Here is a 21,993-nt window from a genome sequence, read left to right as displayed (position 1 = left end):
TTCATGCAGTGCTTTCCCTGCTGGCTTACCCTGAGCAAGGGCCAAGTGAGAACAATGCTGGGCTTGTTGCAAAGGGTTCTGGTTGGTCAGGGAGCTGGGGGTGGGGAAGGGAGAAGAGAAAACGAAAAAGAAAAGAGATCGAGCCTGGCTAGAATGCAGTTTGGGGGGCCGGGGGAGGAAAGGAGCATGTCTAACATTTCAAAGATGTTGGGGCCATAAAGGGTCGCCCCCTTCAGTCAAGTGTTCAAGACACAGCATCAAGCACATTATGATGCCATTTCCAATAGGGACTAGAGCCCAGGCAGCTGCTGCTGCTGGAAAAGAGATGATCTGGGGCAATCCCAGTAGGCAGGGGCCAGATGGCCGAATCAGCATCATGCAGCCTAAGAATGGACAGTGAATGAAAGAATGACAGAGATGTTTGGGTATGGTGGCTGCATACACACGTTTTAATACACATGCGGATTGCACAGCCCTGATTTTTCCATGCGTACTTTCATGCACATTTGCCCACATGAATGCTTTCAACTGAACTCTCTGAGTTTCCCATTCATACTAGCGAGAGCACTGTGCATTGAGCCATCCTCTCATTCAGTACTTGCTCACTTTCGCAGAGTTCCCTGAGGTCCATTGAAGGGATGCGTACAGATAATTGTTTACCTGTGCATGCAGTCATTTTCAATTTACATTTGATAGTTTCCTGATATACCAGACCTGTACAAAACAGGTCCTAACAACAACAAAATGTTGTGTGATGCCCAGCAGCCCACGAAGGAGTGCCTCACCAATGGAAATAGTGGGTGTGGTGATAGAAGGGACCCAGCAAAAGGACCTGCATAAAATAAATATGCTCACACAGTACATATTAGCATGCAATTTCATTTTGTTGTTTTCCTTACTGCATGATATACAGATCCGAAAAATCCAAATCAGATGGAGGGAAAGTATAGACTGCCACGAGGATGAGGAAATCACAGGGACATGAAATCCAATTTAAACTGTTCTGTGTGTGCAGCAGGTGCACACCTTATGCAGTTTACATAAGGACAAAGAGAAGGCAGTTGAATTGTGTTTGGAGTTTTGTACTTTACAGGAGCAACCCAGCCAGATGGGTGGGGTATCAATAATAAAATTATTATTTACAATACCAAACCAAAATGGGCTTTGAAAACCACCAGCCTAATCATCCTCAAATTACTTATGAAACTTCACCACACAAAACCAAGATTCCTTTGCCCATCACTGCACTCCACAAGCACAGGGGAGCACTGGACATATCTAAGGGATACAAGATGGTGAGTCCTGGCCACTGCTCACACATATGACCAAGAAAGTGTGTCATGATTTTAAGCAGAGCTACCATTGTGAATGGTTCCCCAGCATACAAGCAATGTGGAAACAATTTCTAAGTATCAAAAGCCTCAAAACCACTTGATAAAGAAAACAGGATGGAAAATAGGTCTGTCATTGGACGATCACCTCCACATGAGAGGCCATATAACTGTAAACTGCCAACAAAGGGATGGATGGTTGAGTTTCCCAGGGACATCAGGAAGGCCACCGTTAAGAGACAGTGTTAGGTTATGGGGATCTTTGGCCTGCTGCAGAACAGTAATTCTTATATTTCATTCTGAAGTTACCATGGACCCAAAACTGAACTCAAATAAAAGGCACACAAATTAAATGTCAAATGATTGGTCCTCACTAGAATTTTCAAGTCTGCTTAGTATACAAGAAAGAAGTTACTGAGATAATCAAAATTCCAGAAAGGCAGCAGTATTAGCCTGCAGCAACATGAACATGTTTTTGGCAAAGTGCAATGCACCTTAGAGACTAATACAATTGCACTGTTTTCACTTCCAGAAAAATGCCATCAGCTCATCCACTCCAGAGTTCTCTTGTTGTCCCTGCTGAATGACACTCACCCCCTTCTTGGCCGTAACTTCATCTCCAGTATTAATGATACTGGCTAGCCACTATGCCTGCAGCAATAGCGGGCACAAGGTTGACAGGACACACCAGGTACATGTGTGATGCTACTTGCAGATGTTTTTCTCCATTCGGTCTAGCAAACAGGCCTGCCTACTCCTTTACTACTAGGACAAAAGTGGTTGTGTCAAAATGATCTGCTTGTACTGAGAAATGTAAGCAAGAAAAAAAGCTGAACAGGAACTGCTGATACATATAATCCTGAATTCAGAGTTTGTAATGTGTAGGTGGTACATATTTCTCCACCTCCCCTTCAGGCTATATTGGCACATTGCATTTAAAGAGAGGCAGTTATGTCCGCATGCTATTCCTGTTCCATGAAGCCACTCTCTCCCCTAGATTTACTGTAGCTTGGATAGGTTTAACTACAAGGAAATACTGCCAGCACTGGTATTCCCAAAAGATGGAAAGTAAAGAGGTAAGTGCTGTGAAAACAAGCCTGTCTTATGTTCCCTTCAGGAATATAAAAGCCATTTACCGTCTTCCCTATGTGAAAAAGCTACACAATTAAGTCTGCAAGTGGGGAAATTGCAACAGCATTTAGGAGATATACAGAGATATGAAAAAGCAGACTGAGGTCCCAGCTAGTTCAGGATTATGCTTCCAAGTACAAATACATCCACAAAAGTTACAAGGGAGGTTCTATTGCACTATCATGAAAAACTGTTGATAGACCTACTCTTCTATTAATTTGTGTACAGCTTTAAGCTACTGGCCAGACAGCTGTTGGCAGTGAATTCCACAAGTTAAACTAAGGCATTATATGAAATACTGCCTCCTTTGGTCTAGTCTGTTCCTAGCTACTGCTAGCCAATTTCATTGAGTGGGCCCATGTTCAAACTCAGGCATCCCCAACCTACAGCCCTCCAGATGTTTTGGCCTACAACTCCCACGATCCCTAGCTAACAGGACCAGTGGTCAGGGATGATGGGCATTGTAGTCCCAAACACCTGGAGAGCTGAAGGTTGGGGATGCCTGTTCTAACTCCCTATATCAGGGTCAGTTAGCATGGTGTCCTCAAGACACCTGCTGGGCTTCAAGTCCCATTACTGCTGACCATTGGTCACACTGGCTGGGGCTGAAGGGTGCCAGAGGGCATATTGGCCACCCCTGCTCCACATCATCTATAAAGCTCCCTTGGGGACCTGTTTACTGTATTTAAAAAAAAAACAAAAAACCAAGGTGCCTCACATTTGCTTTTCTTCCCAAGCACCATAACACAGCCCCAATAGTTATGCTTGTTCTTTTCTGGTGCTGCAATGTCCTTTTTAAGATGCGGTGACAATAAATGTTCGCAATACTCTAAATGCAGCGACACCACAGATTTATCTTATCTAGCTAAAGATTTCTGTTAGCGACGGCTTTGTTTCCATTTCCTTGCCTAGTAATTCTCAACTGTGCTTGTCTTTTTCACTGCTGCTACACAATGCACTGACTTCTCCTGTAAGGTGTCCACTGTCACCCCAAGATGGGCAAGCCCTAGCCAGTTCAGTCCCCATCAGCAGATGTACATGTAAGTGTGTGGGTGTGGCAGGCAATTTGCCAAACATGAATCCTGGCAGGTGAACACATCTAAACATACGAGAATTACATTTGCAAGCCTCCAAAGATAAACTCCCAATTTCCTTGGTTTGCTGCCGTCATCCTGTAGAAGCTGTGCCCCAAGGCCATGAAGGTGCCGTGGGAAAAGAAGGCTGATCAGCTGAGTTTGAAGCAGAGCAGGCTCCAATAAAGTGAGTGAGACGATGAACCAGTTAAGAGGAAATAAGTTCACAATGCAACCACCACCAACACAAAATTGTTAATTTATTGTTATTTAGGAGGCAAAAAATGTACTGTTACAAGATTCATTTCCCAACAGAGAAGGTCAAAAAATGAGCCAAAAATATATTTTAAAAAAGGAATAATGACACTTTACAATTCATTAAATTAAAAAAAGTAAAATATCTCCTTGTGCAATTCTGTGAAAATGAGAAAAGAGGAGGGGGAAAGATGCAGTTAGAAAGCCCCCCTCCCGCCCTGAAGGGAGCAGCTCCGTGCAGGATAGGGCCAGGCAAGGGCAGGAAGGGCCCTGCAGTCTCACACCTGTCCAAAGCTTAAGTGGGACGGGGAAGACACGGCCACATGCAGCCTGCTGCCCTTCACAGGGAGACAAGGGGGCTAGCATACGAAGCCTTTTAATGATCCTTCCCATGACCCCCTTCCTGGACCCTGTTGAGGCTGCTGTAGATTCCAGGGTGAGCAAACACCAACACAGGACAATTGCCAACTCTGCTAGGCTGGATTAATACCTCTGACCAGGAATAGCTCCTCCTTGCTACCACAGCCCTTTACCTATAAACTCAAGCACCCTATTGCCCAGTAGGGTGTGAAGCAAAGTGTCTCCCACACAGCCTCGTGTGCGCTTGAGAGAACAAGAACGCCCTCCTTCTACTCCACTGGTTTAACCCAAGACCAAAGCCTCACACCCTAACTTGAGGGACAGGCAAGTGTGTATGCTCAAGCCCTGGGCTCAAGGAGGGGGACACGCTCAAGCTTAGGAAACTGAGGGACAGCCCTTGCTCCTAAGGATTAGGCTGCGGCCTGCAGAAACACCTCCAAACTAGGCAGAGCACAATTCCTACCCGCTATGTCCTCCACTCTGAAATTTGCAGCAGTGGGATATAGGATTTGAGGGAAGTGCCTTATGCCTTGCCCAAAGGGCTTTGAAGGGAACTCTTGCATAGATGTCTCCTCATGAGCTGAACAGGCCGCAAGTGTTTGGCATGAGTGGGAGGTCCAGGGACAGGGTCATGAGAAACCCAGACCACTCCAGATCTGCTATCTTGCTCTGGCAGCACACAGAACCCTGGGCCCTTATTCTGCCTTCACACAGTCAAGGGATGTGCATCATCCGCTGCCTACTTCTGTTCAGGTGCTGACTGAGAGAAAGACACCAGACCGAGAAGGAAGGTGAGCACAAAGGCTGCAAAGCGTGAGTGCCCAGCATCCACCAGGCATGCCAGTTCATCAGGCAGGGTGCAGAGGGAGATGATACTGGGGGGGTTTGGGGAGCAAGCTGAGTAGGAGCCAAAGCTCATGTACAGGATTCAACATTTGCCACTGGGAAGCAATTGCTCCCCAGGGCTCAGTGGACACTGGGCAGGAGGAAGAGATGGCACCAACTCTCCTCTAGAGTCTCAGACCATGAACAATACTGCTCTATGAACCTTTCCCAGGGGCTCATCCCCTAACCATAGTGCTGAGCAGCTTGGGGCAGCAGAGAGGGGAGAGACCCCTGGATCCTGTTGCAGAAGGAGAAAGGAAGGGCTTGAGGTGGAAAAGAAGGAGGTCTCTTGGGGGAAGATACTGCCCAAAGCCAGGGTCCCCTCCAGCAAGATTCCTACTGGCCCTGACTGCTCGTAACATTCCCAATACTGCGTTTGGTACTTTCCCCACCCCATCCATTTGCTGCTGCCCCACCCGCACCACCCCCTGCGACAGCTGACAGGCCCCATTTAATAACAGCAAAATTGCTTAAATTAAAAAATTAAAATATATATACATATATATATATATACTGTACACACACCGACGACAACAGAACAGTGCCAAAACCAGAGTAAGGAGCAAGGGGGAGGGGGAGGAGGCAGACAGTTTCTTTACAATAAAAACAGGAGTTCAATCTCAGCAGAAGAGGAATCTGGGGTCCCCTAAAAATACCCATCTAGGGAGAGGGAGGTGGGCGAGAGGGTTGGAAAGAGCAGGAGATGGGGGAAGAGAAAGGAGGAGGTGCGTTTGGGCTTTTACAATGGCATCTTCCCGATCCAAGACCTGGCCAAAGGGCTCTCAGCTTCGCCGGGATTTTGAGTGCTGAATAAGCCACTGTAGGGTGATGTCTGTCAAACACAAGATACGGTTAATGACCATCATGAAAAATAGAAGTTGCAGCGAGCTGCTTAGCTAGAGGTAAGGGAAACACACAGGGGCCTCACAGGAGATTACCAAATTATGAGCCGAGCTCATGATTCACTTCTGTAGCCCTGCTGCCAGAAACCCAACATGTTGTCCTGAAGGGAATGACCTTTGCATGTGAGTGAACTTTTTCTCTACCATGGCTTTCAACAGGGGTGGGGAACCTGTGGCCCTCCAGGTGTTACTGGACTCCAATCCCAACCAGCCTGAGCCAGCATGGCCAATGGGCAGCTGCAATTCACCAACACTCAGAGGGCCACAGCTTCTCCACGCGTGGGCCTACACAAACCTTTCTTGCCCCCCTAATTATGTATGGAGGGGGCCAGACCCCAGGGGCATTCAGTGTCACCACAGAATTAATCTCACAGTGCTCACAACACAGGAGAGCCAAAGAGCATAAGGAGAGATCTCCAATGGGCAGTCTAGGTGTCACTGTGCATTCAAGCCCCAACCATTCCCCTTGAAATTATCAGGCACTCTGACCCTGCAACCTCCCCCTTCCCTTCTACACTCACCAATGTTGTCCTTTTCTTTGCAAGAGATTGAATAGCAACAGATCTCTCGGTCCTGGATGGCAGACAGGTTCCTGCAGGAAAAAAAACAGAAGCACAAGAATATCAGGCTTCCTTGGGGAAAGCACTGCATACAGAGAAAGGTATCCACAATGAAATGGGCAAAGCGTGCCTCGCTCCCTGCAGCAGTGACTCCTGTACCTTTTCCTGCCAGTCCCATGTATAATATCCCACTCACAATCCAATGGGGGCCTATACATGTGTATTCCATGCATACAACACCCACTCATGGATATATGGAAGGTCTGGAAGGCATTACAGTGGACGCTGGGGTTGTGAATGTGATCCGTGCAGGATGCACATTCACAACCTGCGTCTGCACACACACGGGTTGCGATTCAGCGCTTCTGTGTATGTGCGATCGCCGAAACCCGGAAGTAACCCGTTCCAGTACTTCCAGGTTTCGGCGGTCCATAACCCAAAAAAAACGCAACCTGAAACGTAACCAGAGGTATGACTGTACTTCATTCTCTTAGAAAACTGTCTGAGCTCACCCAAATAGTCAGCTACCATCAACCTATTATTTCTAGGCTATCCAACATTTCCACAAGATGTAAGGAAAATCTATTCCTCACAAAACCAACATTTCCTGTCACCTGTATTAATTCCCCTTTAATTCCTTTGTGAACTCCAGTGCTATTGCATTGCAATTTTCTTTATTTAGTTATAGTAGTCAAGGTAAAAGCTGGCCCTTTTCTACAAAACTAAACAAAATCTGCACATCCTCTGCATATCTCTATCCTCTTTTGCCATCCACTTGGGTTTCTATTCAGAGTTTCTTTAGCAACATATTTCAGACAGTCAGCTGCTTTCCTTTCCCCTCCAATAATAGCTGAAATTCAGTTTTTTCATTTCTTATTCTCGCCCCCTCCAACGCCCCCCCGTTAAACTCCAGAACAGGAAAGCAGGCAGGGCATTGGGTAACAGCGCCCACTCCTCGGGAAGGGTGCTGCTGCCCAAAAGCACCCAAGAGCATGTGACAGTGTATATACATTGTCAGGAAAGACAATGGAGAGGGGCTCAACAGGAGGGGAGCTGGTGACTCCAGTGTGGCCAGCAAAGCTCGCCCCAAACAGCAGCCCCATGTGGACAAATCACCTCAGCTCGATCTCCTCAGTGGTGAACAGGGGGGTTATTACTGCTGGATGCAAGTTATCAAAATGTTAACCCTGGTAGACAAATAGCATGGGAGAAGGATAGTACAACTCCTGTCTAGGTCTTATACACATAACACATTTGAGAATCTTCTTTTTCCTCTCTCCAGTCCGCTTCCAATCTTCCAAGATGCTCGCCTTGAACCAAGCTTTGTTTTCTTGAATTTCGCCATTTTAGCACGTGACAATCATGAAATTCCTAGACCTCCGTTCAATCGCATTATCCAGCCAGTACCATAAAAAAGAAAGATGAAAACACTGGCCTGCCTTTGGCGCCACCCTGTGGTACATCACAAGGCTCCAAGAGTGTGTTTTTTTTTTTTATTTTAAGAAAAACAACAACAACCTGATATCAAGTCCAAGATTTCCTCGGCTCTTTGCATTTCCACTAAAACTTAAACAAATTCTGAAGCTCCATATCAATCATCGATCCAACAGAAATGGTAATGTGCCCTATGGCACCTAAGAGACAGGCAAATCACTAGGCATGGCTTAAGCTTTCACAGCTTAAGCCTGTCAGACACATAAGGTCTTCCTTCCATTGCACCCTATGTACAGAGGAAAAAGCACTGTAAACCACAAGGAATATTGTACACCTCTGACATTCCTATGTAAAATGCACAGTACTGAAGTTTGTGGCCAGACCTGCTGTGTTGCCAAGAGGGGAAATCTTCCTGAAGGCTTGTACTCTTCTATACCACTTGGGCACATTCTGCATCCATGATTGCCAGGATGTTCACTGGTGGATTTGTCATGGGCTGCAATTAACTCGGGAAGCCATAGGGCTGGGGCAATATGGAGATATATCGTTCAAAACTGGTTTGTAGTCAACATCGTGATAAGCATTTCATAGTATCTGACCTGGCAATATATCACAAATCACGAAAAACTGTAAAGCTGGTCATCGCTTCTCTCATGATTCCTGCCACCCTGTTGTAACAATATATTAAAGGGAAGTAAAAATGTACTTAAGTACTCCTAAGTAGTAGCAGTTGCCAAGACATCACTCCGTTCGCCTCTACATAGTTTCATCCTTATTTCAGGCATCATGATATTTCGGTATATCGTGATGTTTACGTGGTGATATATTGCGATGTTGAAAACCAGATATTGCCCAGCCCTAGAAGGCAATAACACTCCCCAAATAACATAATATGGAGCCCAAGAATGGGACACAGCCAGACAACTTACCAATGCCAAGACAACAGGGTGCCAAGCACATCCAGTCACCAGGGTTTGCTACTTTGTGCTCACCCACAATTATATTAGATTTTTAGACTTCCTGGCCCTTCAGGTCAGTGGCAATGCTGTGAGTACACACATAGCTCCATATAACATTCCAACACATTCATGGCCCACTTTGAGCAATGCTAGCTCTTGTGCCCAAATACCTCTCCCTGAGAAACAACGGCACCATTATCATCTGGACCCATGAGAAAAAAGGCCCACTAAAGAAAGTGACAGAACATCAACTGTTGCCACCTACAGCTCCAAGTGAGACCCTCTCCAACATGTTTTATCAATGAACTATAGGACATCATGGGCAACTGTATTCCTTGTGTGGTAGTTATGTCATCATTAGAAGACTTCACCCTAATCTTAAATACCTATCTGCCAGAAAGAAAGAAAAAATGGGACTATGCCTTATGACAAACACTGGTGCCAAGTCCACTCAAGCAACACTATTACCAAACCTAATATTATCAACCATACTGTTGGATGTTTATTCAACTGCTGAACTTCCAGTGCAACATATACCCACAGTCCAGAAATAAGGTGCCTTCTAGATAATGTTGGAGTCCACCTCCTATCAGCCCCAGACAGCATGGCCAATGGTTGGGGTGATGGGACTTGTAGGCTAGCAATATCTGGAGGGTACCACGTTGGCTATCATTGCTATGACCTCTTGATAATGCCCTTCTGCTGTCCACATAAGATAAACAGACCTGGCTCTATAAAAGAAAACGCACAGACATAATTCAGACACAGAAATGATTAGCACTCGGAAACCTAAGGGAGAACTCTCTCAGAACACACTGCTGGTGACCTGAAAGTCAATATGTCTACAAAACTACTTCAAACTACTCTAATATGAAACACCAGGACTAGAATTTTGTAAGTGAGTTTGATTATATTGCATCTATGGATCTGTGGATTTCTTCTCCCCAAAACAAGAGTTGAATTGGCATAGCTGGAAAGGTAGGTGATAATACTATGACAACCGGTGTGTGTGTTATTTCCACACACTCTCTACTGAGAAAAACATTTCATGCAGCTGGCAAAGCTGGCTCTAGTCCACAAAAGCTACTGCCACAATAAATATGAAAGGCTTTAAAAGGGCAACACAAGACTCCATGCTGTTTTTCCTGCAGCAGACTGCAACAGCTACCCGTCTGGAATTTATGCCATAACCTTGTGAAAGGAATTAAGGATCTGCATAGCCCAGCCGTGTGGGGGTGGTGGGGGACCAGACCTATGAGTTCAAAGCAGCCTTAAAAAATAAGCAGATGTCTCCCCATTGTCGTAACAGCAAATCTCCCCTTTAAGGAATGCAGCAAGAGATCCAAATTACTGAAGATTTTTACAACTGGAGAAATAGATGCCTTGGCCTAGTTCTTTTTCAGTAACTTGGTAGCAGCCTCTCATCTGCTGGAAACATGTGCATGTCTGAGGGAAATAAGTGAGCAGTCAGAAATGCAGCAGCACTAAAGCAATCCTACAGCAGCCTTGCCAGTGTTGACAGAGCATGAGGTCATACCTGCCCCTTAAGAGAGCTTCATACAAGCACTAGCTCTCTTCCAGCAATTTATGTTATTGGTTATTTGCAGATTTATCAACTACTTCTGATTCTGATATGGCAAAAGATGGAGATGGGGGCAGTGATGCAGGTTTTCTGGAAAAAAATTGAATTCAAGGTAGGGTGATTTGCACTGGAATTTTTTCTGAAGCCCAAGACAGTGATCTAATACAGAATGCTTCTTTTACTTGCATTCAGCAAACAAAGCTAGAAACTTGCTTGCCTAATATCACATTTGCAAATGTCATGCATTCATTGTTATTAATGAACTTATGAAACACTTTTCTGCAGAAAAGCAGTGCAGAAAATTTCACTTTCCACATCACTGAGGGAGACGCATGCAGATTCGGCAATGGGCAACAAAATGTACAGGACTTCTGATTCATTCAAGAATGCTGCTGTGATCTAGGATTATGATCTTTCAACCACATCAAACATATCCAGATCCAATTTCCCAAACTCTTAAACTGACTTGTGTGTATGAAAACCAATTAATCAGTGCAATGTGAATGCCTCAGTCAAACTCAACAATGGTGTATTTTCAGATGCAAAAGCCCACAGTAGGCAAATACCTGTAACTCCAAGTCCTAACAGCAAATACTTACATCTTCTCAATGAGCTCCTTCTCATCCAAGGCACCAGGCAGATCTCGCTTGTTCCCAAGAACAAGGACCTGAGAAAGAGAAGAGGGCAGATCTCTCAGTCCACGGCTCACATAGGCAGCTCGCATCTACCACTGCATCAGCCAAGGGTGGCTCCATTGGTTATGATGAATAAACCCTATATAGCCATGTTTTTAATAGAACCGACACCCTTGAAGCAAATAATTTCTTTATAATCCAGGGGAACTTCTTCTAAGCATGGAATCAGAAAAGCCAGGTCTACATCACAGTGACAACAGATGTAACACAAGAGCTTCAAACTACACGGTCAGTTCCTGAATACAAGGAAAATACTGGTGAAATTAAGATCAGCAGGGTTTCAAAAAACAAAAACCTAGCCAAATATGTCAATTACATATTTTCCTATTCTCTAATAAGCTTTTTTTTGTTGCGCTCAGCTGCAACGTATGTTGAAAAGGACTTCAGATTCTCTGGTGGCAGACGGACTTTGCAGAACAAGGGTATTTTCCCATTTCATGGATGGAATATTAATACAATAGCAAGCACCACTCATTTGGCTCATCCTAGACTTTCTCACCTCAAACTCACATACATTGTACCCTCAAGGACTCACAGCATTAAGATAACAACGGCAAGTGGTGTGTCCTTTATCTCTTCCAAATGGTGCAGTAATAAATTTTCTATATCGCACTCTAAACAGTTTCCCTGTTCTAACCAAACCTTTCATATCTTGGAAAAGAGACATCCCAACGACACTGTCCAGCAGAGCAAAGCATGCAAATACAGAGGAAGGATTTAATCCAGAGTTTGGTCTGGAAGGCTTGCCGATAATCACCCACTGCTAGTTATGATCCAGTACACACTCATATGGATCTGTTTGCTCACTTAGCCTCTCTCCAGAACTGGAGCAACTTACAGGGATGCCCTGGAGCTGTGGCTTATCAAGCAGGTTGTGAAGTTCATTCTTTGAGGCTTCAATTTTCTCCTGGTCTGCAGCATCTACCATGTATCTGGAATGAAATCAACTACATTAGCACTGAGGTCAAGAAGCTACAGGTGCTATTGCAGGGAGTAGCCAAACCTGAGTAAGAGAGCAATCTCCAGAAAGCAAAGTGGGTTATCCTGAATCTTCATTTGAGTCTCAGTCACTTAATATAGGGTCCTAACTAACCACTACCTTGCATTAGATTCAATTACTCTCCCCATCCCACAAGTAGGGGGAATTGCAATTCTGAGACCACATACTTTCAGTGTGGCCACCATAATGCTACACATCAGTCAAAATTTGTAGAAATCCTTTTGGTTTGCAAACTTCATATAAACAGGTGAGAGGGCTAGTGTTGGGTTTGGTTTTGTAATTTATGTTGATATTTTTTGCCTGGGCATGGGGATAGACTGATTTTCACTGAAGAGTGCAAAGCACAAAGAGCAGATTCATATAGGTGGGATTAAGTTTAAGATTTTTATCAGCCATCTGCCAACATATGTGTAAATTCAAGAGAGCTAGAAGTTGGGGAAGGGGTGGTTGGAGTCTGCTGAAAATATTTTGTTCAAGATACTTGGTTTTGTGTTAGAGGGGCATTCAGCATAACGAAGGGTTTGGATCCTTAGACCCACTGACCATCTATTACCAAATTCCTAAGCTGCCATAGGAATAATGCCCTTGCCACTGCCAGTTCTGATTTCTTGTGGCACACAAATTGCTGCTTGTGCCACTACCTTAATGGGCAATTCTTATCCCTGCCCTTTTCCAGAGTGCCTCCAATGCTCAACACCAGAAGCTGCGAGGTGCTCTTGTGCAATGCAACAATTCAGCTGCTCTAACTGCTGGTTGCACAGCAGGAGCTTGGCAAACCGCATCTATGTTAAATTATTCATCGAGCAAAATGTGCTAGGCTGGCTCACCTAGAGAGCCAGCAGGCAGGGAATATGGGACGCGGTGTGCAGATTTCCTACATGGAGTTTTTATGTTATAGTAGATATTGAACAAGCACAGAACATCTGAGAAGCATTCGATAATGTGGAAATCTACAAGGAAATACTTCTGCAACTGAAACAGCATACACAGTACGGGGTTTCTAACTGAGCCCAGCTTGTATTGCCTCTGGTCATTGGCAGTGGCCATCAAGGTAAGCCCAGCTGAGAAGTGCCAAGAATATGGTATGAAGCACGCAGAAGCCCAGATCTACGGAAATTAAAGGGCCTCTATTCTGTACATGCTGGTTTCTGCCATTCCCCAGTTTCTGCTGAATTATGTAAGCCACCCCTTAAGTGCCATGTACAAGCTAGCTGGAAGAAGCACCTATATTTTCTGCTTTTGTTATTTTGCAAAGTGCCATGTATATTGAAGACACTATATACCCCTTTTAACAGTTCTGAAGGGATAAAGGCTTCCCTTCACCCTACAATTGTGTATACAGCTTTTGAGGTACACATAATATAGCTTTTAATGCATGCATTTCATGTTTAGAAGACCAAACCCTGCAATCTGGTAAGGTAATTAAATATTCTTACGAATGGGAGCCTCAGAGAGAGAAGATGCTTCTGAAAAATGGAGATCATAAAAGCATTCGACTCTCAAGGAAAGTAACTGCTTCTTGGAGCAGACTTCTTCCTTTTCAAAAATCACCTGTCTAGTATCCAACTGTCTATACCAACACACGTCTTCTCCAAAACATGGCATAGAAACCAGCTTATAGTCAAGGCTATGTAGCCTGCGCATGTACTTTGAGGAGGAATCGCAGGTCAGTGGTAGAGCCCATGCTTTGCATGCAGAAGATCCTGGGTTCAAATCTGTGGCATCTCAGCTTAAAGAAAGTTGCTGCTAGTGAGAACAAACAATTCTAGGCTAAATGCACGAGCAGCCTGACCTGGTATATGGCAGCTTTCTAAGGAATCCCCAGTGGGGTTTTTTGCTAAAAATAAATATATATTAAAATCTACGGCTTGAATAAATGTTAGAATTTATGAATTTTATTTGGTTGTTTTTCCAACCTCTCTCTAGTAGACATGGGGAAAGGAAGAAACAATATAAGGCAATGAAGTCACATTCCCTGACCACTGGAAAGTCAATCCTTTCCAGTCAGTCACCAGGCAATCTCCAGATCAGAGTCTTGTGCCAGTTTCCTACCAAAAATTGCCCTCCACCTGGCTGCTCTTTGCTCCCTGAAGGTGCTATTCTTCAAAACAGAATTGGCTTGTTTTTAAAAGGCGTACTTATAATCAGGTGTAGCCTGGCCCTTCGGCAGAGGCGCTACAGAAATACTTTGTCTTGCTCTATTTCAGCCCAAGAGAGGAGAGCAGCAGAATGGCTGAAGGTTATTCCGTCCACCCGTACCAGGTACTCAAAGGAATAAAGAGGGTTTCACAAAAAGCAGCACCAGCAGGAACTGAAGAGTCAGCCGAGGACACTGAGATTTTTCAGAGACAGCACAGAAGTCTGCAGCTGTCAATAAAAGGCCCTGCCCTGCCCCACAGCCTACTGACAGGGAGGGTTTGAACTGAACGGCTGCCTGAAGAATCTTCCTCCTCCTCCTGCCTTCCATGCAGTTAATCAGATTCCACAAGCAACCCTTTGTGTCAAAAGTGGCCTGATGCAGAAGCGGTGCTTTATTTGCAACTTTATTTGGTACAGTGTAGCTTAAGTGCAGCCATCCAGTGGTTATTTGTGTGTGCAGTAACCCTCAGAGCAGGGGCACTCACTTATGGTTCAAAGGCAGGTAGGATCCAATGGAGTCATTGTGCCATTCTATAAGAAATAAAGAATGGATTTATGGAGTTGTAGTTCAACAACATCTGGAGAGCCACAGGTTCCCAGGGCCTGATATAAAGGAACCCAGCCTGTGCTTAGAAGTGAAGGTAGGTAAGAAATCTCTTTACATTTCCAAATGTGATCCAAGAGACAGTGGATATGTCCTGAGGAACAAAGAAGCCTCAAGGTTTGCTAGCTTGATTTCGTTTATCATCTTTGCCTGAGTTTAGCGGACTGATTTGATCCCACCACCACCACACGGCTCCAGTGCAGAGGAAGCCTAGGACTTGTCTTGAGAGTAGCGCATGGCAATCTCAGAGCTTGGAGACAGAGAATCGAGGCAGGGAATACTTACACTATGGCACTGACTCCACGACAGTACCGCTCCCACATGCTACGAAAACGAGGCTGGCCCCCAATATCCCAGAGCTGTGGGGAAAGAAGCAGCAAGTTAAAATATGGGTGAGGACTACGATGTGAGAATTTGCAAGCCCAAGCATTCTCCTTGACTCGCACATACTTGGCCCCACTGCCTGCTCTACACTTTCCCATGTCTTTTCATTTTATGCATGGTCATCCACAGTCTCTCCACAGCACACACTCTTTATTATTAAGGAAGCCATCTGAAGCGCTACCAGAAGATTTCAGAGAGCCTTGGGTTTCTGAGCAACAATGGCCACTTCACAAAAAGCATTCTCACACTTACAAATGCTGTAAAGAACCCAAGTATTCAAATTAAAGTATTATGATGAATTAAAATTTACTAGGATTAGCTCCACAAAACTCTTGAGTGATGGAACTGATATCCAAACTAATTAAATAATATTTGCAGTGTTTACCTGGTCTAAACACATAAATGGAACTGAAGGAGACGAACAGTCTATTGATATATTTAGAAATCCTGCATTTAACCAGACACACTCTACTGCCACTACTCTGCTTAGGCAATTCCTTTTAGGATTCCCACCAAACATCTACTCCCCTCTCTAACAGGAGCAGAGCTAATCATTCAAATAATACACAAAAACAATAGGGTATCTAGCAATAGTGAGAGAAAGACCACCCAGAAATTCACACCCACAGTTTTGACTAGAAGAAACCCCAGAATAACCTTAACTTATATTGTAAACCACCCTGTGATATATTGTATACTTCCTTGTTTTCCTCAGATGAAGAGCAGTATACAAATTAAACAAGCAAACACTTCTATATTTTGTCCTCATATGTATCTATAAGCAATCTTTTGATTTAAGAGTGGTTTACAAAGAGTTATAAAAAAATACAAAATTAAACACATCATATAAAAACTGAATAAAATATTAAAACCAGAAGCAGCAACCAATTTAGTGCTCAAATTGTGTTGGAAAACAGGGTACCATCAATAAAATAAATTCACAAGCTCCACTCCAGCACCATTCAGTCTGAGTTAAACTTTTAGTCTAAAAACTGCAGGTGAGGGAAGTGGGCCTTCTCTCTCTGCAAACTAAATTCCCCAATAATTTGAACATTGAACCAATTTTGAGAAAAACTAGAGCATCCCAAGAGTCCTCTACAAAAGGGTTGGCTCAGCTTGGCACCCAGAAACCAGTCTGGTGTTCTGGAACAGCAGATAGTTTAAAAAAGCTGGTGTTAATTCAACCCTGTCGATCTGCCTGTGCTTCCTTAAACCCCTAAGCTTGCCTGCAGCACTATGTTGCAAATCTAGCAGCACACCTGGCCAAGACACACTGCATCTTACCTTTATAGTAACATTTCCCTTGGTGATCTTCCTCATATTGAAGCCCACTGTTGGGATCATATCTTCATTGAACTGCCCCGACTAGAACAAAATAAAAATAGATCAGTCTTTCATATGGAAGGCTTGGCTGTTTCTGTCTACCGCGTTCCACCTTGGCTAAGCAAGCTCCCCTGAGAGAAGGAAAAGCGATGAGATGTGTTCATTCCTAGAGCAAAAGAAGTACCTATTTAGCGAGTCCTGAAAAGCAGCACACATTTTGAGCACTTTGAATAATGTACCAGAATAATACTTGAGGGTTAATATCAGAAAACATTACAATATTTCTAAACTGCCTTTCATCCTGTAAGATACCAAATATTTTGGAGGGGGTGGGGAGAGAAAGAAACCAGAGGCAAAGACTCTTAAGTAACACCCTCCTGGCTACTACTGAATAAATCATGGTTGGTTCTACACAACCATATGCTTCACTGGTAGTAATCAGCTGTTATATATCAGGTATTCACTGGAATACCCATTCACCAAGTGCCTACTTTGTTTACATTTAGGCACCAGGTAAACACTATTCTTTTTGTTTGAGCATTTGGGGTTGACACTTGCCAGATAGATTACAGTTTGCCTTTATGGGGCTTTAGTGCTGCCTTGGGGGCAATATTTGGAAGAGAGCACAGGATTTTTTTCAATTTTTATTTTTTAAAAACAGCTTTGTTGTTAATAGGCAGTGTTTCAACATGTCTGTAATTAAACTGTATCTCTGCTGATGAAGGTTCAAAGAATTTATGAGGAGGCAGATAACCTTTCGCTGGCAAGCACTGGAAACAAAATGTGCAGGACACACAGACACATCAGTCCTGTTGACTGCACAGACCAGGACAACAGGAAGCATCTTATAGATTGGAAGTGCTGAAACAAATCAAGGGTGCGTGGGTGCAGAGAACGTATAATTTCTCTATTTTCTGCAAGGGTTTCTTCTTCTCCTTCATTGTGTAAAGATAAGTGACAGGGAAGGTGAGATGTATTTCAGGAGAAATAACCTTATTAACGGACAGAGCCAATACTCAGGTTATACTATGAAAGGACATGGGAAATGAGAGTGCTGCTGGCAATGTTTTTTTAAAGAAAAAAGAAAAAGAATGATACTCAAGGGTTGGATAAAGTTACTTTAATGAGAGGTGTTCTTTATGCTAAGAACGCAAGTAGCAATAATGGAAGCTTGCCACCTTGGCCGTACAGTTATCTGCATGTCAATTAATTTGGTCCCCATGGCCCATTCCATATTTGGCTTCTGCTGAGACACAGCCTATAAGACAACTTAATGCAATGTCTGACAAGCTCCCTGGGAACACAACTTGCATGCACCGGAACACAGGACACGAATTAAGAGCCAACAAGGAATAAGAACTTTCACTTATGACAGACTTGCTTTGTTCAGACAGCAGAAACCCTGAGCTAGCATGTTTTCACCCTTTTTTCCTCAATTTTGTTCTGTTGGCTTACATTTCTATAATAACTGCAGTATGGTACTCTGTGCTTTGCTCCAGCCAAAGTGCCTGCAGGGAATTAACTTTCACATACCCATTGAGCAATTCTTCAGCACTTCCTGAGTCAAAAAGGTCTATTACTGTATATATATTCTGGTCTGTTCATTTTTAACACCCAAATTTCAAATTTTACCTGTTTATTAAAAGAAAGCTTTCTAAACAAACAGCAAGTGTGCTCACAGTATGTTGCAAATAAATACAAAACTAAACACCTGCAATTCCTATAGGAAGCACATAAATATGCACAGGAAGTGTGTGAACCTCAATGAAACATTAAGGGGCAAAATGGCAATGAAGGCGTCCAGTTCAGACATAACCCACCCCCGCTCCCAGAAAGAACACTTTATTTAAGGTTGACAAACTTAGAGCAGAGGAAGCAGAAAAGGGAATGGCAACATCTGCCATGTGGAAAGGAATTATCTGTCCTACGTACAATGAGTTGCAACATTAGATTTCTCAATGTCACAAGACCTTAGAAATTAATATGTCTGTCAGCAGAGTTCAACCCACTGCTGCTTTCTTTCAGTGATTTACGGCTTTAAGATTACTAACATTCTTAAACTTCTCTTGCTTTTAATCTGGCCTCCAAAGTTTTACGAGGCTGCGAGTCTCCAGCTCAAATCTAACTGTCAGCAATGAATTTATGTTAACTCTCCGATTAGAAAAACTGAGTGCTTTTAGCCATCAGCTTCTCAAGATTTGACACATCAGCAAATCTTCCAAGGTTCCGAGACTCTTCACAAAGATTTTGTGCTTATTCTCCCAGCGTTCCATTTCAAAAGGTATAACCTGATACTTGACGGCTCAAAAACAACAAGCTTCAAAAAAAGGCCAAGCAGTACAATTTTCACCTGGGTTTTAACAAACCATGCTACTCCAGTCCTTGGGCCAAAAGGTCATTGGTGGGATGAGCTCAAGCATTCTCTGTTTCCCTGGTCTATAGCACTTGTGAAATAGGCTATCAAAATTACCTGGAAAATTGAGGGCAGAGTCAAATTTCAATATGCACACAGTGTATGTTGAGATTCCAGAACAAAGAGATGAACAAGTCATTTAGAGTTATGGGTAACACAAGAGGCTTTGCAGATACTGAGGTGAACGTTTGGCTTTAAAGCCTCAAGGAACTGAGACTCCACTGGTAAACAGAAAGCTTGGCCTGCCCACTGCTGGATCAGACCAAAGGCCCATCTAGTCCAAAACCATGTTTTCACACTAGCCAACCAGATGCCTATGGTAAGCCCACAAATAGGACATCAGCACGACAGCAGTCTCCTGTTCACAATTCCTAGCAACTGGAATTTGTAAGAAAACCAACCCATTTATTATTTGAAGCATACTATTCTACTCACTGGGCATTCAGAATGGCTTCACAGAACACAGATGAAGGACCTATTGGATCAGAGGATGGACAGTGACCAAGTCACAGTTTCACAGAGCTGTTAAAAGAGTGACAACCACGCTCTAGTAAACTCCATTTGGGGTTAACGTATGTGGAGCTATCCTTGAAGACAGTTTGGAGACTGCAGCTGGTTCAAAGGCTCAGCTGCCAGAGTTCTGACAGATTTTCTGTATACACCCAGACTTAAAGATCTGCAGTGGCTACCTTTTCACCACGGAACCCAATTCAAGGTGCTGGTTTTGATGTATAAGGCTCTGAACCCAATTCCCTGAAGAAGTGCCTCTCCCCATACTGTCCACCCTGTTGGTTACAACAACTCTGAATGAGGTCAGTGAACCTGTGACATGCCAGAGGGTAAGCTCAGCACTTACACCCTGGTTTTGGAATAACATTTTCCCAAGGCTTGGCTGGCACCAATACTATCCATTTTCCAGAGTTTCTAGTATGATCCTACAGGACCTGCATTGGGACAGATGGGTGATGTACTGCTTTGTAATCTCCCTGTTTTCATTTACCATACCGTGTTTTGTTGGTTTTTATTTTATTTTAAAAATTGCTATTACCCACCCTGAGATCACTTTCAACAGTAGGGTAGTGAATAAACTGCATAAAGAAAAACAAAAGCCACACTTTTATCAATATAACTTTCGGGGTATTTTTCCTCCCTCAATTTATTGTGACACACAAGGCTTAGAGCCAGAGGTCATGGTGCTCTCATATGACTAAAGAGCAAAAAAGACCCTAGCATTTGTTTTGAAACGACTCATACATGCACAGAGCAACTTTACTGTTTTGCCAAGAAGCGCCTGTTGAAATCTGGAGCAATTTGTTCTGCATGCAGACTATCATACAGATAGCAGAAACGCTGCTTGATAGCAGAAACTCTGCACAACAACAACTTCTTTTAGCTTGCCGATTAAGCAGTCTTTGTTTTCAGCTACAAATGTAGCAAGAGTACTGGAAACCAGTTCATTCCATGATAGATACGGAGTACAACTGGGTATCCAGATTTGCTGCTCCTCTTTATCTTCATCCCCTTGAAGTTATTTTGAGTGCTAGTTAGTCTATTGAATGATTGTTCAGAATTCAATTATTACTGCTGTTAGACAATCTGTCAAATCAGTGAATTTTGTGATGGGTTTTAGTAGTTGTAAACCACTTTGGGAGCCAATGTTGGCTGAAAATTGAGATAGAAATATAATTTATCTAACAAATTATCTAACTTGACCCAATACCCCTTTGCTCAAGAACTTCTTCATATTTTTCATTTGGGGAAAAAGGTCTTTGTTTACAAAACCCCACTTGTAGACTTCTGCAACTCTCCCATATTTGGATATGTACATATATATTTTAAAAAAGATTGACAACTTGCTTAGTAGAACCAGTGAGACTAGCAACACAATGCTGTTGTGCCCCTCTATCCCCTAAGACTGCTCTATTCACGGCTCCAGCCAGTCTGGAAAAGGTTCCTTTGAGTGCTTTTCAGATCTCCCAGGGGAGGGTTCCTGAAAACCTGTCACCTCCTATTTAATTAAGAAAGGGGCAATATTTTCAGATAAGTGTCCATCTGGTCTCATATCTTTATAATATTTATATAGTATTTTCTGACACTGACTCAATACTTGAAATACTGTAGTAAGGTTCAGTTCTTACTGGGGTGGGTGTATGTTTGTGTAAAAGTATTACGTCCATCAACTTCCCTGTCTACTAGTTCAGGATTGTTTCTTAAACATAGCTACCAAATGACAAATGGTAGCTATGTTTAAGAGCATGGCAACTACAGTAATTTCTAAGTAAAGTGCAGTGTCAGGGATAAGGGAAAAACACAGGGCATTTTTTCTTTACATGCATTACCCAACAGAGATGTGCTCAGCTTGAGTGCATGCGCTCATAATTGGTCATCCTTATTGGATAAATGAGATCAGGCCAATCTCGTTTGACAAATTCACCGCAATCTGCTGAGTCACACTCAGTTCAAGCACACCACTGAGCATTTGACACCCCTGAAAATATAAAAGGGATTTCCTACAAAAACGGAAAGCACAAAACATATGAAAAAAAACCCCACTGTGGTGCACAGCTTCATACTGCTCACAAGTAGCTGAAAAAAGAGAAGCAAAACTATACTAAGAAAAGATTATACGTCTTTGAAGAAACACTTGCCAATATGTTTTCATAAGCCAAGGCTTTTAAAAAAGCAACAAAGAAAGGCCTACAAATACTGGACAGCACAATCCAGAATAGCAAGTGTGATTGGAAGGGAGCGCACACTGTGTGAAAGGGTGGCTGTTTTTGAAAAACAAGGCCTTGTGAACTCCAACAAAGATATCCGCTTCTAGAATTTTAATCTGGAAGAAATCCCAGCCTTAGAGACACTACCTGCTTAGACTGTTCTCAACTGTTAGTGGTTCCCCACTCCCACCCCAAGGATTCTGGAGAAGGTAGTCTGTGATAATTCTTAAATCTTTATCTTCCCTC

At 43.4% G+C, this 21,993-nt stretch overlaps 1 protein-coding gene and 1 long non-coding RNA gene across 2 annotated transcripts in view; one reads left to right on the top strand and one right to left on the bottom strand.

The window, feature by feature from the left end:
- Positions 1–3,775: 3,775 nt before the first annotated feature.
- ARL8A (ARF like GTPase 8A) overlaps positions 3,776–21,993 on the bottom strand; it is a 41,708-nt gene continuing 23,490 nt past the window's right edge. The window contains exons 2-7 of the mRNA XM_083746687.1: positions 16,579–16,659; positions 15,196–15,269; positions 12,006–12,099; positions 11,072–11,139; positions 6,459–6,529; positions 3,776–5,867 (exon numbers count right to left, since the gene is read on the bottom strand). Of these exons, the coding sequence (XP_083602813.1) occupies positions 5,818–5,867; positions 6,459–6,529; positions 11,072–11,139; positions 12,006–12,099; positions 15,196–15,269; positions 16,579–16,659 (438 nt within the window). The 3' untranslated portion in view covers positions 3,776–5,817. The remainder of the gene's footprint in view (positions 5,868–6,458; positions 6,530–11,071; positions 11,140–12,005; positions 12,100–15,195; positions 15,270–16,578; positions 16,660–21,993) is intronic.
- On the top strand, positions 6,546–7,993 carry LOC310848098. The gene is made up of 2 exons (XR_014566161.1): positions 6,546–6,787; positions 6,992–7,993. It is a non-coding gene; the product is annotated as an uncharacterized lncRNA (long non-coding RNA).

Source organism: Podarcis gaigeae (assembly GCF_964106915.1).
Source record: "Podarcis gaigeae genome assembly, chromosome: 6".
Classification (NCBI taxonomy): Eukaryota; Metazoa; Chordata; class Lepidosauria; order Squamata; family Lacertidae; genus Podarcis; species Podarcis gaigeae.
Note: the sequence above shows the minus strand (reverse complement) of the source record. Positions and strands in the feature narration are given on the sequence as shown.